This window comes from Protopterus annectens, chromosome 6.part1 (genome assembly GCF_019279795.1).
Source record: "Protopterus annectens isolate FY-2018-M chromosome 6.part1, PAN1.0, whole genome shotgun sequence".
Taxonomy (NCBI): Eukaryota; Metazoa; Chordata; order Ceratodontiformes; family Protopteridae; genus Protopterus; species Protopterus annectens.
The window spans coordinates 530,472,575-530,488,875 of record NC_056738.1 but is presented as its reverse complement, the minus strand read 5'-3'; the positions used below and the strand labels follow the sequence as shown (position 1 = coordinate 530,488,875).

Genomic DNA, 16,301 nt, shown 5'->3' with positions numbered 1-16,301 from the left:
GCAGAAGTTACATGTAAAACTTAGGTTATATGGAATCTGGCACATTCTGAAAGAATTTCATTGAGATAATACATTTTGCAAACACTCCACATAACAAATCAAATGAAAGAATGGCAACTTGTTCAAAAAAATATGAATAGCAAGACCAATAGGTGCAAACTCTAGACAAGCTGGTACTGATGGGTCGAACAAACTTTTAAATACTCATGCACAGTTCGGTCCTTACCTTTTGAACACAATATGTGATGCCTACACCACCATGAGGTTATTTCCAGCCCTTATCCCTGAATCATCTTGCCCATTTTTAAATAAGCCAGTCATGAACTATTGTTTGTGCCTCTGCCAACAATAGTCTAACTCATTGTCTGGTGGTGTCAGCATAGAATTAGTGTGGGGATATGTCCACAGATGTTAATGGATGTGCCAGCCTCCTGCTCAGTTTGTAGATGTTGTACTGGTAGGGATTTTGGAATATCTAGCCAAAATAAATGAGAGGAAAAGGAGCCTCAATTGTAACCTACACAAATATTAAAAATGAAGCACCTGGAGCCGCCAAACCACGAACTTCGACTTTATTAAACAAAATCACATACAAAAAAAAGCTTAACTTGTTCACCATGTTTTTCATCAACCATGTAACTTCTTCAGCAAAACAAACATCATTGAATACACACCCTTTATATAAATATTAATCCCATATTATTATCCAATCACATTAAACCTCACAATGACTTATTCATTCATAAAACAATCATAAAGGAAGCATTACAAAACATATAAAAAACTTTCTTTTTTATAAATAAAAGAATAATTTACATCAAACCTGCATACTAGTGCAGTGTAGTAATACCTAATGTATAATGTATAAACCCCTAATACACACTATCCTGCCATAAAATATAAAAAAGATAAAAGATAAAAATGTTCTACATATTTATATAAATTTTATTTATAAATATTTATAAATTTATGCATTATGTCTTTTCATCTGTCCTTGATTTTGCAAAATGTTCTGGTTTTGTCATATTTTTATACTGTTGATTTATGCTTATTATTCAGAAAATGCATGCTGTAGCAGTGCCCTGTTGCTCTGTGTTTAAGTAGCAATCCTATAATGACCATCAGGTAAGCTTGTCTGAGTTTGTAAGACACAAATAAGCTTTAATAGGCATACTGAAAAAGAATTGCCAACACTGAAAAAGCCTTTTTGTTGTTGTCATGCAGAGAATATTTAATAACTAGATAAGTATAAGCCTTAGGTATTGAAATGTATATGACAGTATTTGTAATAAAGGACAAAATTACAATATTTTCAGAAGCTCATTACATTCCTGGAGACTTTAAGTCATCATTGCAGGCTTTACCTGTAAACTAAACAGAATGCCAATCTATCACATGTGGTTCATACCCTGTGCAGTAATCCTTTAAGCAATTTATCTTGAGCTTGTTTCTTGTTTGCTGTTTATTTTTTTACTTTGATCATGTTTTCCCCATGAAACAAGTAGATAGTTGTCAGGCAGCAGGTCTTTTTTTGGATAAGAAACATTTTTACAAGTGGGGGTATAACAGACATTGCTACTTTTAGCATGTTACTTGGTACTTTTATAAAGTTGAATATAAATTATAATTAGAACTGCAGTGCAAGGAGAAGTGGTTTGAGTTGAGTGCTGCTTGTTTTTCTTATACTTGATTTTGACTGGCATTCCAGTAATGTATTTAAAAAGTAATTTATTTTTTCATGCCTCACAACCTTTTTGTTTCCATCTAGATATTAAGTAAGCTGTCATGTAGCCAATACACTGAAATATTTTTTTCTTCTACACTTCATTTTGTCTTGATTGGAATCTCGTAATGAAGGTTTGGCACCCAGGGCAGCATATTAATTAAAGTTCCAGTTGTTGTGGTTTTGAGCATAGCTCTGCCCCTTTCTAGTTAGCCACACCCCCTTCCCATTGGTCCCCATCCATTCATCTGTCTCCTGCAGCCCCCCACCCCCCCCCCTTGATTTGAAGTCATCAGCCACCACTGGTAATACCTACATTTTAATCAGTCACAGTTGCGCATGCAGTGTGTTATTACCTCTCTGGGCTTGTTCATTTACTTAGTTTCACAGTGTTTCTGCAGCAACAACTAAAAGTGCTGATAAAGCAGAATGTAGGAATCCTTTTCACTTATATTGAAGAAGGTTCAAGACTAGAGCTATAGGCAGATTCTATGTTGTAAAATAAATTGTGCTGTTCAACCTTTAATGATTTTAGTGTTTTATAAGCTGTGGTGGTGGTGCTGCAGTAGCGTTGTCACCTCACAGTTAGACGTTGCCCATTTGATTCTCAGTTAGAGCATCTTCTGTGTAGCGACATGCGTTAATGGGCGTTCCTTCATTGAAGGTTGTGCATTAGGCCCGGCAAGCCAGTACATAAAAATCTACTGCCAATCATTAGCGGACCGGAGTTCTGCTGTGGCGACCCCTAACCAGGAAAAGCCGAAAGACACATACATAGATAAGCTGCATCAAGACTTGTTCACTGTTGTTTTCTCTGGCCTGAGCTAAACTTGTTATTTTCACGAGTTGAGGATTTAGAAGTTATTATGCAGTGATAACATTTTCATACCTAGGTCCCATCGTTTTTAGTTTTCCATTTCAAACTCAAATGCACTTGAATCTAACTAGATTTACATTGCATATTTTTTAAATACTCAGCACTGTCAAATGCTGGTACATCACCCTTTAGTTTCTATGTTCCTGCTGATGGGAACTTTGTTCCCATCTCTTTTAGCAGCCTTCCTCTCTTCCCGTCTGTCCTTCTACTTTCTGTTGCTCTACAAACGCTCAGCCTTTCACTGTTGTAACTACCCAGTTATTTCAACTCACTTAAATTAAAAATTTCCCTTCTGTTTTGCTTTGCTTGTCTTACCTTTACTTTCTGTTCTTTCTTTCAGCCCTCCATCTCTATCTCACATTGCTTCTCTAATACCCACTCCCTAACTTACATTTAAATTCCCCCTTACTCTAACATATTTCCTTTGGCTTTGCCCTAATTGATTGCCTGCCCCACACCTTTCAATTAGCAATCATATTTCAAAGCTTTGATTTTAACTGTCTACATGAGATTTATATCCCATATACTCGCTCATGAGTGCTTTTCCATTATCTGTCACCCTTACATGCCTAAGGTCTTTCACTGCTTGTATACATATTTTTACCTAAATATGAATTCACTGGCTTTCTTTTAGCCATCTCAATAACCACTCAGCAACACAACTTTCCATTCTAAATATCTATTTCACCTTTATCTAAACATTAACCTGTGTACTACTTACATGCTTGAATAAAAAATATTAATTACGTATGAGTGTTGCTACAGAGATTCACGTTCTAGGTACATGGAAGAAATCACACCTCCTGAGTTGCCAATGCAGCTAAAAATTCAGCTACATTTTGATAAAAGAACTTTTTTTAAAATAGTTTCTGTGTGGAAGCAAAGCCACCAATAAGTCCCAAATGGGGGGATGTGCCACATAAATTCCTATTATTGCTTATAACTACAGGGGTTGCTGCACCTTGAAGGAAGAACAAACAAGTTCTTCAGAGTTACTTGCCCACATTTTTGGCTTCCAATCCATTTACTAACTCACTTCAATTGATTGTGACTAGGCATACTACTCGAACAGTTTTTTCTATTCCATCTGGTTCTTGAACTTTGAGCCACATATTATTTTATTTGTCTGCTTGCTAATCTACATAATGTCATTTTTCATAGGTTCATAGGTTTATACCAGGTTATCAGACACCAGGGTCTTTATAAGCTTGGCTGTACAACCCAATCCAGTTTTCGTCCTCATTTATATTGGATGCCAATATGGTTGGGGTGCATTAGTAAGGAGTAGCTAATGGTTATGCGGGGTGTATGTTAATTTGGGATTAGTTAACTTACTATCAACCTATCAGAGACATGGGGGTCAGACTGCAGTTAAATTTACAATTTCCCAGGCAGTGATCAAGGTTTTACTTGAAAAGGGTTAGGGATGAACTCCACTTCACATGGATATGGAGTCTGTTCCATATTGTGGGGATCCTCTGAGAGATATATTGGTCTCCCCAGCATGTTTTATTTATATCATAGGCAAAGTTTCAGGTTCGTAGATCTAGTGTTCCTGGTGCTGTTTGTTTTGCGGAATTGAAGAGGTCCATCAGAGCTGAGTTTTAGGATGCCTTATATTTCAAGAAAAGACCACCTGTCAGTAACTTGTAGGAGACTGAGTATAGAGATAGGGCCTTAAGGCAGTCTGTAGGGCAGGGTATTCATACACTGGATTCTACTGGTGAGGAACCTTTGAAGGTGCTCCAACCATTGCAAAAGCCTGGTTAGGTACATGCAAAAGGATGCATTGTATTCAACGATGAGTCTGATAAGGGCTGAGTAGAGTGGTACTGTAACTTCCTTAGACTTAGATGCTGTTCCCATGCTTATAAGTTGGGTGACATACAATGATTTTCTCACTATCTTGGCAGCATATTAGTCAAAGGCCAAACTACTATCAACAGACGTTCTCAAATCCCTAACTAGCAGGTCAACTCTTAGGCATGTTTTATCAATGGAGTAATTAGCTTGGGTGGATGAATTTCTAAAGGGCATTATAATGCATTTCTTCACAATGAGTTTTAATCCATGGCTCTGGCACTAATCATTTGTTTGTGTCAGACCCTCTTGTAGGATGTTTGTGTCATGGAGGAAAATTGTGATAGCTCCCAATTTACAGGCATCTCCAAACTTGTTGAGCCAAAGGCCTTCAACATTAGCCTTGACTTTTGAGAAGTAGATGCCAAACAAGAGTGGGCCCAACACAGAGCCCTGGTGACTGGCCTTCTAGTGAAAGTGGTCTCAACCATCCTGACTTCTTGGGTCCTGTGAGCCAGCCAGCAATCCAGTAAGTTATGTAGGGATTTATACCTAGTTCTGAGAGTTTGCCAACAATATCTGAGTCATACCTCTCAACTGTACAGATTTTCACAAAATGTCCAGATTTTTACCTTGTAATCTTGGTCTGTTTCTCATAAAATTGTGGTTTACTGACAAATCATTGGAAAATAATTGAGGGTTGAAGTCAGAAAATAATAACAGACATCTGAGTTTTGGGCTTCATACCCCTCAGAAAATTCATGCCAATGTAAAATCTGTTATTCTATCTGCTACCTAAGTTTGTAAGAGCAATATTTAAAAAGTGTCCCTATTTTGGGGCCTTTGACCCCCTATTATTTATGGCTTTGTACAGATTTCTTGCTCTAAGAGTTTGAGAGGTATGATCTGAGTAGGTTATTGTATCAAATAGTTTAGCAAACCAAATGAAATAGAAATAGCCTTCAGTCTTGCACATTATTATGACATGTTGGTGTTATATTAGCTTTTTGCAATGCTTCCAATGTTATGACGTTCTCTGTATTTTTGTACTTTTCTGCACCACATATTCTCTGGTATATTTTGCATTATACTGCATCAGGACTTAAATTCTAGTATTTTTGTATTACCTAATAGGTTCTATCTAAAATGCACATTTCATCTTGCATGTCAAGTTTGTTTATCCAATTACAAAACACAAATATGGAAACTAAGATTCATGCCTAAAATGATGTGCTAGAAAATAAACTACAGTACACTACTCATTTCCACTTGTCTCTCTGTTTCGTTTGATAATAGTACAAATTCAAGCAGTACTTCTGACTATCATTTCATAAAGTAGGCACCCAGCTTTCACATTTAAATATTATAAATCAGGCAACAATTATCTAAGATTAATGTGGAAAGTCCTCATGAATAACAACAAAACTTGAGGAAAAAGTATGCCAGATAAAATATGCTGTGGCTTATGTCACAATTACTTTATATTAATAATGATTTGAATATTTAAAAAAATCAATATCCATATAATCTGCACGATAGCAGCAAAGAGATAGTGACCAGTGTACCTTGAATGTTATCAAAAATCACAAAAAAAATGTCTGTTACTACATGCTTTGAAATAGTTTGACCAATATCTGAGTCTTCCACATACTCTGGTGAAACAAGCCCTAAAACAGGGAGGTAAGATTTAACTCATATGGCTTGTAGATACTGTATCACAATACCTTCCCAAATATTAATGCATGTTTTGATGCAAATGAAGTACAGAAGGGAGGCAGAATGTGGTATTAGAAGTGTTGGCTTATTGCAAATAAGGCCATATAACTCTAAGTTATGGCAGATGCTGATTATGGCAAACTAGGTTGTATAAAGCTAAGTTATGACAAATGTTGACTAATTATCATGATGATGCAGCTTGTTCCTTTACAAAAACATTTATTTTCCATTTTAACATTATGAGATATTAAGTTTGTAACCACCCTACCTCTTCCAGACTTCCTCCTGCCTGAGGAAATGACTCTCTTGGAAAGGTACTAGTTCCCATAAGTGAACGACTTGAAAGGTGGCCATGTTTTACACCACTGCAGTTATTGGGGATCTTGAAGGCACAGCGTTTGTGGTAATCTAGCTTGCAACCTGCAGATGAAGAAGACAGAAAAATTGAATATGCAGCTTAATTGTAAGGAAATTGGATTGTACAAACTGCCATGATTGCAAAGACAATCACATGCATTGTAGCTAAGCACACATTTCCAAAACAGACTTTAACCATATACAATATGTAATATAGAAGAATTAGCCCATAATCTCCCCCATTTTGAGATGGTGGCACACTCATGCCTTCACAAACTGAAATAGCTATTCAGAGATCACAACGATATCACATGGAGGAGTGGGGATTAGCATTTACTCATAGTATTGACTAGAAGTTCAGAGATGACAGAAAATGTGCATGGCCCTCAGCTAGAAAAGCTAGATCTGGGATAAAACTGGCACTACAAAGAAGCCATGCAATCCCAACTGTACTATATGTTCTGTGATAATGTGTCTTTTAACAGCATGTTTGTGTGATCCAAACTCATCTATAATGATGTGTTCTGTGAGACTACTGAAGTACAGAGTGGTTATGTCACCCCAGTCATACTTTATGATCTGTTGTATAGCAGTACATTACTACTAAGGGGCTGTTATCCCAGCTGTTCTGTGTGATCTCCTCTGTAAAACTATGACACTCCACAAAGGCCATATCATTCCAGCTGTACTGAACCCTGTTGCATAACTCTATGGTTATACACATTGGTCATATGATCCTAGCTGCACTATATGAGCTGTTCTGTGCTATGACATTATATAGAAATAATATGCTCTCAGCTGAACTAGATCTCTTATGTAATACTGTGGCATTAAGGACAGGTCATGTTGTCCCATTCTACCAGAAAGTAAGACCAGGCCAACTTTGTACATACTATCCACTCTTACAATCTAGCATCATCCCAGAATTAGTAGAGTTATCCCTACAACAGTACTGTGCATGTTTCAATGGGCATAAACAAAGAGTTATCCACAGTGCATGATTGTGCAACACTTAGACAGTGAACATCAGCCGCATCAGACACTATCCTTCGTTAACATCCAAATGATTTATCCAAGAAAAAAAAATTTACACATTCACTTCTGTCCTGGCACTTCTCAGTCACAACTCATGAAGCTGAATCTTTTTAATAAATACATTATTTTTAAATAAATGAGAGATGATGCACTTATGCACAGGCTGTTCTTTCTCATGCTCACTAGTAAGCAACAAGTATGAATAGTTGTACTCAACGGCTTTGTTTTCTTCACTGGAAACAGTTGACTGAGACTGACAGGGATTTTGTTCGCTTGACAAACACCAAATTGATTTACAAATCCATAAAGATTAAACTGGACAAAAGCAACCATTTGAACCTTCAAGTCAATGAGCCATTTGCAAAAGGCATTTTTTCAGGGGGAAAGCCCCATTGTACCCTGTATATAACTCCACAGTTGCACAACTGCAGGGAAAGATAAAATTATTTTAAAAAAGGACATCACAACACCAACAGTGATTTCAAGTGAAGTTCAGTGATTGGGGAGTTCAGCACTGGGAGATGAACTCATCCGTTTGTATTAACACTCCACAAGCAAGCCATATATGTTGGCATAGGGATAAAGCAGTTTAAGCACCTGTTGGACTTTGAATGAGGGAAAGGGAGGATTAGCACAGCTGAGCCATCTCACCTATCTTTGAGGAAAGGGGATATGTCTTAATATACGTGTGTTAAATTATCAGTTAAGCTAGTGCAATTGCTTAACTGATTATAGTTTATTAAGCTGCTCTTAGAGTCTGAAATATTAACCGTCAGCTGTATATATTTGTACTTTTTGAACTGTAGCCCTCTTATTGTTTCAACTGCCTCTCCTGATACCCACTCTCTGCCTCCACCCTTTCTCTGTTCTAACAGGTTTGTACTCTTACCCTCCTAATCTTTATTCTCTCATACTTGCTCTCCTTTCTCCCCCTTTTGTTTTATGTTTTCTTTTAGGTACAAGCTCCTTGCATACAGCCTGCACATCTGCCTTGCCACTTCATCAGAGTTCCAAACACTGAAACCAAGTGACCATCTTCAAACAGTGAACCTGCTCTCAAATTCCTTAATCAACTGCTGGATAAGCAGTGCTCCCCCAGCCCACCTGCTTCAATTAATAATGTATGTTCCTTTGTCTATATACTATAACATTGTAATCCCTAACGTCTCCCTCCGCACCATCAGAACTTGCTCTCGCCACCTATACGTTCTCCTCTCCTTTTCTGTCTTTATTTCTCATCTATCTTGCCCATACTTTTGAACTGCACACCTAATCCAGCTCTCATTTAACACAAACTCTCCTTTCCATCTCTCCACTGTCCACTCTTTTCTCTACCTTCTCTACTCACATTAAACCCTCTCCATCCTTCTGCTGTTCTCTCAAAGCCTCCTTATCTTTGCTACACTCCTTTTATGCACCCCCTCTGCTCTACTCTGTTATGCAGACCAAACTTTACCCTCCCTGCTCCCTCTCTTAGATCTTTTTCTTGTTTTTCCATGCTTTCTTTCCTCTACTTCCTTTAAATAACTTACCTGCATATCCACTTGCCTTGGCATCTCTACATTCACTGATTGTTTTCTTTGCAAGCAGCTCTAGCTCTGACTGGGTGTAGCCTCACTCCATTTGCCCTCGCTATCCTATGGCTCACTCTGCTCATCTCCCTACCCCTTTTCCCACCCACCCCTGCTTACTCTAAATGTATTCTCTGACCTCTCTGCAAGGGATCTCCCCCCACTTCAATTATCCAATCAATTCATCCATTCTCTAGTCACTAAAACCTCCCATACTCTGCTCACCATTCCCTTACTTCACACTTCTCCCACTACCTTTTTAGCTTCATAGGAAAAATTAACTTCTCGCTCTCCACCCCTGCAATACCCTAAAGCATTCATTGACTTACCCTTCCTTGCCTGTTCTCAACCTACTGCTCCTCCTTACACCTTCTTAACTTTCTTACAATATCTCCATACATTTAATAACTCCACTCTGCTCTTATCCATACTTACACCCACATACTATAACAGCATGCTACTGCAGTTATTCTTAGCTCCCATTCTGTTCCTACTCTCCAAACTATCATCTTATCACTCTAACCTTCTATACCCTCCTCTATCTCCCACTCTTCCTTAAGTAACTTCCATGTTCAATATATGCCTGAAATTCCCTATTTCACACTCTCTCTATAATACCTCCTATTTTCATTATCACAAACTAAAACATCTTAATCTCTCTCTCACTCCCACTAAACAAAAGTTCAAACACAATACCTACTACTTCTATTTCTCTAAACCTGATTTATTTCCTATTACTCTCCTACCAGATGGGGACATCCACCCCAATACTGGCCCACTCTCTTCATCCAACCCTTCCAACTCCACCTCAACTAACAGGCACCAACTCACAACCTCCCCATCTAAACAACTATCTATCTACTCCATAAACCTACAAAGTCTCACTAACAAAATCACAGACGTACACGCTTGGATCGCAAACCACTCTCCTCCACATCATAGCTCTGTCAGAAACATGGCTCAAACCTCATATCACAAACTCTGAAATTCTTTCCCCCAGCTATAACATATTCTGACAAGACAAACTTTTCAAAAAAGGGGGAAGTGTAGCTATTTTGTACTCATAACACCTTAAACTCTCCCCCTCTCCCTTCTCCTCCTGCATTTCTCACCTGTTGAACTCATCTTCCTCAACTGCCACCTTAACCCACACAAGAAATTTGCACTAGCATCCATCTATACTCCTCCTGGTATCAATATTCCATTTCTTGAATCTATCCTGTCTTGCATCTCCCAACATCTATTTTATGAGACAATATAACCAGGTGATGTCAATAGCAATTAGAATAAAATTTTCCCCCACTACACTCATCTTAGTATAAACCTTTTTGGGTTCAGTCAACTCACTTCTACTCCTGCCCGCATTAACAAAACCTCCAGCTCTATTCTTGATTGTATCTTAACTTCCAACCCAAATCAGTGCCATAATCCCAGTACTTTACCAGACTCCTTAAGGGATCACCTAAAACCCAATTAAATATACCATCTCTGAGATCCATTTCCTATACTGTAGAGTGATCTCAGAGTTGGTATATTTAAGTAGCGGGGGGTGTGGGGATGCAGACCCACACATGGGGAGTGCAGGGGGGCCTGCCCCCTGCTTACACCATTTTGTTTTTTTTTTTTGTTTTAAAAAATGTTTTTATTGTGATTCACTGTTTTACTACTTTGATCAGTAAAGTTTGATGATTACTGATTCCAAGTAGTAAAACTTTGATCATCTAATATAAGTTCATAAGTTCATAGGTAGGTACTAGGCTATCTGCCCGAAGGTATTTATAAGCCTAGCCAGAATGTGTTGGCTTTCGCCACCCCCTTAGATTAGTACCCTGTGCCTCTGTCCAGCAGGGCCACTGAATTGATCCCCGAGATAAACTTTCTGTTTCCCATCCACTCGTCAAGATTTCTTTTGAAGAGTGTTAGTGAGGTGCTCTGCCTAATGTAGATTGGGAGTTTGTTCCAAAGCATGGGAAGTCTCTGGGACAGGAATCTATCCCTCCAGCATGTCCTATTTATTGTTATGGTGAGGTTGAGATCCCTAGAGCGTGTGGCTCATGGGGATAAGTTTTTCTTTCGGTGGAGCATGTCCATTAATTCTGGGTTGGTAACGGCCTTGTATGTCAGGCAGAGATCACCTCTGAGTAGGCGGTATGCAACCGAGTACAGGTGTAATTTCTTCAGTCGAGCTGCATAGGGCATCTGTTTGAGGCCAGTGATCCTCTTGGTGAGGTACTTCTGAGGTCTTTCCAGCTGTTGCACGTGTCTTGTAAGGTACATCCCAAATGGGGCGTTGTACTCTATGATGGGTCTGATGAGTGATGAGTAGAGGGGCATAATGACCTCTTTTGATCTGGATGCAAACCCTTTTGTGATTAGGTGGGCCATGTAGAAGGATTTTCTAACCACTTTGGCAATGTGATGATCAAAGGTGAGGTTACTGTCTACTTGGGTCCCCAGATCACTTATTACGTCTTCCATATTTAGGGGACTACCACCTATGTAGTAGTTTGTGGGTATTTTGTTTTTTCCAAAGGGGATGACTATGCACTTTTTGGCATTTAGCTTGAGGCCATGATTTTGACACCAGGTATCCGTCTCAGTGAGACCCTTTTGGTGGATGTCTGTGTCAGCCGGAGAGTCAATTATAGCCCCTAGTTTGCAGTCGTCTGCAAACCTGGTCAGCCATAGACCTCCTGTGCTTGCCTGTACCTCTGAGAAATATATGCCAAACAGGAGTGGTCCTAGGACTGTCCCCTGGGGAACTCGAGTGCCTCGAGTGCGTGCATTTTGAGGTTCAGACTTCTGGCATTGAGTAGCATTACCCTCAGTTTTTTGTTACTTGTGTTATTTACAGCAGTGGGTTTGTCTTTTGAGCCTTGCCTAAAAAAGGCACTATGGGGGTGGCATGAGCCTTGGCCAGTATTTGAAAGCCTAAGGGTGACAGGTGCAAGCCGTCTCTAGTGAAGCAGCATGGCTTGTCGAGCATGTCGTCCCAGGTGGACAGACACTGGATCCCCTTTGAATGACACCAGAAACTATGCCAATTGTTGAAATTGAGAATTTTTTCTTTATACCGTGGTATCATTCTTTGTGAGGGCAGGATGCTACTCAAGGTCAGGGTCATACCGGCCTGGACTACGTGATCAGAGAGCTCTTCCATTCTCTTTTCATGTAGTCCAGAGAGGTACGGCTCAGGTCATTCACACCAATGTGGACAATGACAGAGTCATATTTGTACTTGTTCTGTAGTCACCTGAGTGCTTGTGTTATGTGGCAGATCCTGGTGTCCGACAGGCAGCTAACAGTAATCTTCTCCTTATTCAGCTTAGTGAGTGGGACATCAGTGTGCCTGACTATAGAGTCGCCTATTACTAGTATGTTGGGTATGTTATTTTGCCTTAAGGGCTGTGATTACATGGCACACTGGTTTTGTGAAGTATGTGTTTCATGGTTTGTGTTGGGAGGTGGAGGTTGCTTGGATGTTTGCTTTGGAGGTCTCTGTTGGTTTTGCAGGTTTTTATTTAGAGCCTCCAAGTATGTTTTCATGTATTTATGTGTGTTTTTTTCCAGTGCTGCTTTAATGGGTTTATGTGAGACTGGTGGTGTGATGCAAGTATTTCCCTTCTCCTCTTGACTGTCTGATCCATTCTTGGGTTGAGAGAGCTTAGCCTCCAGTTTGGCCATATAATTGCATCTCTCGCATATATTAGTGTTTGGTGGTAGGAGGAGGGGGTTGTCTTTGTACATGAGGCAGTTGTAACATTGCCTCAAAATGCCCAGATTCACCAGTTGGACTGGAGAGTACACCTGACACTGCCCTTTGGACATGCCTGGATAGGTACAGTGAACTGTTTTACTGGATGGCTGGTAAGGTCGAATAGAGAACCTTGTCCTTCTGTACCATACAGGAGGGTCTAGTGCTAGGGTTTATAAGTGCTTGGTGTAAGTTTTGAGGAAGTGCCAGGCTGAGAAAAAAAGTGGCTTGAGTGCTTAAGTTGAAAGTTTGTCTAGTTCCAAGAAAAAAAATTGAAGAGGAGACTTTGAGGAGCTGGGAATAGTTTAACCCTAGCTAACCAGTGCTGCCAGGCATGCAAAACCGGGCATAGATGGTATTTATAGCAGGGAAATGAAAGAGATAGAATTTAGCCCAAAATGGCCAATAAACTACTAATTTCTGGGCTGAAACCACTCCTCCAGAGACAGACAGGCTGCTCAAAGCTCCCCTCTCTCACAGGTGAACAGAGAACTTCCTTCTATCCAAGTAAGGTATGGGCAAACACAGATTTGTAACACAGCCCTGAATTCAGCACTAACCTGAAAACTGGACTATACTAGCTTAGAAAGGTGGGAAACAAGTATATATATGTATATATATATATATATATATATATATATATATATATATATATATTTTTTTTTTTTTTTTAGAAAATAAAGCAGATACACTCAAAAAACACTTTACATGCACAGAAAAGGATACTTATTGTTATATATCGCAAATCAGAGTTGTAGACAATGCCCCTAGTAATAAGGTAGGAAGAAACACAAATACAGTAAAAGCAGATGAATAAAGTACAATAGAAAACGAACAAACTGATTTAAACAAGTTACCCAATTATCCAGAAAAAGGCTCAAAACTGAGCTCTGTTCCAGCAGTCTTCAAACAGATAAGTTTTAACTGCACACCCCTGCTTACTAGGGTGCAGGAGAACCTTCTCCAAAAAAGATGGCCTGGATCAATGCTCAAGTTATACAAACAAAGCTAGATTCAGTAGGCCTGAATCTGGTCTACGCTACAACAACAAACCGCACCAATTTCAGAAAGAAACAATTCAAATAAGCAGGCACAATAAGCCTGTGACCAGATATTCCCAGCTTAGAAGGGCAGAATCCAGCCTCTCCTCCCACAAGAGTTCAGACCACAAATCTTCTTAATGTAGAATAACTGGCCTGAAGCCCAAGTGCTTAAGCCAGAACTAATACACTTTTAGAATAGCAGACACTGGGTCTTCAATCAGCAATTACCAGCTTAGAAGGATGTAAGCTACCTGTCCTGCCACAACAGTGCAGACCACAAACCTTCTTAATGTAAAACAGCCTGTATGAAGCCCAAGTGCTTAAACCAAAAGACTTAGAATAACAGTTACAGTTTAATCAGGCTACTACCAAGTAGTAATAAATGCAGCAGAATAAATAAAAGTGAGCACTTTTAAGAAAAGCAAAATAAAGTAGGAGGAAAGACAAATGCAGTAAAGACAAACACAGTAAAAGCAATTTTTTTTTATTTGCCTTCTCAAATCTACTCTCTGTATTAAGTAGAGTGAACACTAGACTCAGAATATGATCTCACTGTACTCGGTTAAGTGAGCAAATGAGATGGACCCAGGAGGAATGTTCTAATACAGACTTACAGGAGGGGCGGGCAATTCCAGAGCCACTAACACCAACACAAGAATAGGGAGGGAGGGTGGGTGGAGAACTCTAACTGCAGAGAGACACAGACCACACTGTAAAACACACACAACAGAAAAAAATGAAACTACAGTACTTTTAAATCTGCAAGTTTGTACTTAACAGAATATTAAAATGCAAGTTTCACTTAGCTCCAGCTTCTAATGCCCAAAAATAGACCCAAAATTTTCAACTACTAACTCTCTGTCTCTTGTAAACTGGTCTCACCTGTTCGACCTTCCTCTAAATTATGCTGTTCTTGAGTTTAACAATATCTTTCTAAACATACTAAACTCCCTAGCCCCTATCAGGAAAATTAGGATCAAATCTAATCCCGCACCCTGACTCTTCAAAGATACCCTTTCCACCATGAAACTCATATACTCTACCTGGAAAAAATGGACAAAGTCAAAATCTTCTTTTCTCTTCCTTAAATTCAAAGGACTAAGAAACCTTACCAAAAAACTTACTGTACAAGACAAGAAAACCTTCTGTCTAGAAGCTCAATTGACCCACACTTCAAACCCTAAAAAGTTTTGTTACACCATGAACAATATTCTCCACCCAGGCAAACCTTCTACCCCAACCCTTTCCCTAATAAAACACCTCTTGAAACAGTCACCCTCCTAAACAATAACTTCATAGACTTAGTCAGCAAACTAACTCCTCCTGACACAAATCAATCACAACCTCCACCCCCTCCATCACCTGCCACCACTCAACCTTCTCCCTAAAACCTGTTTCCCCTGCTTATATAAAATCTCTTCTGCAGAAACTTAAGCCTTGTTCTTTTTCCTCGGACAATCTGCCTCCCCTCAATTTCTCAAACTTGCAACTAGTACTATAGTATGTCCTGTACCAATCCTTATCAATCATTTTATCTAAGAATCCTCAGTCCCAGAAATTTGGAAATCCTTCTATACAATTCAACTTCATAAAGCAGGCAACTCCACTGATCCTTCCAATTTCAAGCTTATAGTCATCCTCTCACCTCTCTCAAAAATCCTAGAAAAGTGAATTCACAAACAGCTTCTTAAATATCTACTCCAGGAAGATCTCCTCACCCCTCTCAACATGGATTTAGGCCCCATCACAGCACCTCCACAGCCCTTCTATCCTTCACACAGACTATAGTAGAGGCAAGAGATAACAACAAACTGGTGTCATGCCTATTCCTCGACCTCTCTAAGGCATCTGACACCATCTCCCACCCTAAGCTTCTTACTAAACTAACTGAATTCAACCTCTCTGCATCCACTACTCTCTGGTTCTCTAGTTATCTTAATAACAGACAGCAATCTGTTAGATGGCTGTCCTCCTGCTCTCATTTCTTAACTATCCAAACAGATGTACTCCAAGGATCCATTCTAGGCCCCCTTCTCTTTAATATTTTACTAACAATCTTCATTCTGCCTGCTGCACCTCATCTCTGATCCAGTACGCTGATGATTCTACTCTTATTACCCTCTCTGACAACCCTACTGACCTTCACACCCTTACACAGACTTCTTTTAACACCACTGAACATTGGCTAATCAATAATCAACTCATCCTTAACCCAAAGAAAACTAAGCTTATTCTTTTCCTTCCAAAACCTATGACCAACCTTAAAACATCCTTCACTCTCTCTTCCCTAGATACCACCATCATTCATACTGACTCTCATACCAAACTTCTAGGAGTCACAACTGACGATCAGCTGAAATGTGATCTTCATATACAACAATCCATCAAAAAGACCAATCAAAAATGTGGCCTCTTGTACAGAAAC

At 39.3% G+C, this 16,301-nt stretch overlaps 1 protein-coding gene across 1 annotated transcript in view; it reads right to left on the bottom strand.

Moving 5' to 3' along the window:
- The window catches only part of LOC122805670 (serine/threonine-protein kinase D3-like), a 1,097,474-nt gene that overhangs the window by 473,450 nt on the left and 607,723 nt on the right, over positions 1 to 16,301 (bottom strand). Inside the window, exon 4 of the mRNA XM_044075994.1 lies at positions 6,385 to 6,536. Within this exon, the coding sequence (XP_043931929.1) occupies positions 6,385 to 6,536 (152 nt within the window). The remainder of the gene's footprint in view (positions 1 to 6,384; positions 6,537 to 16,301) is intronic.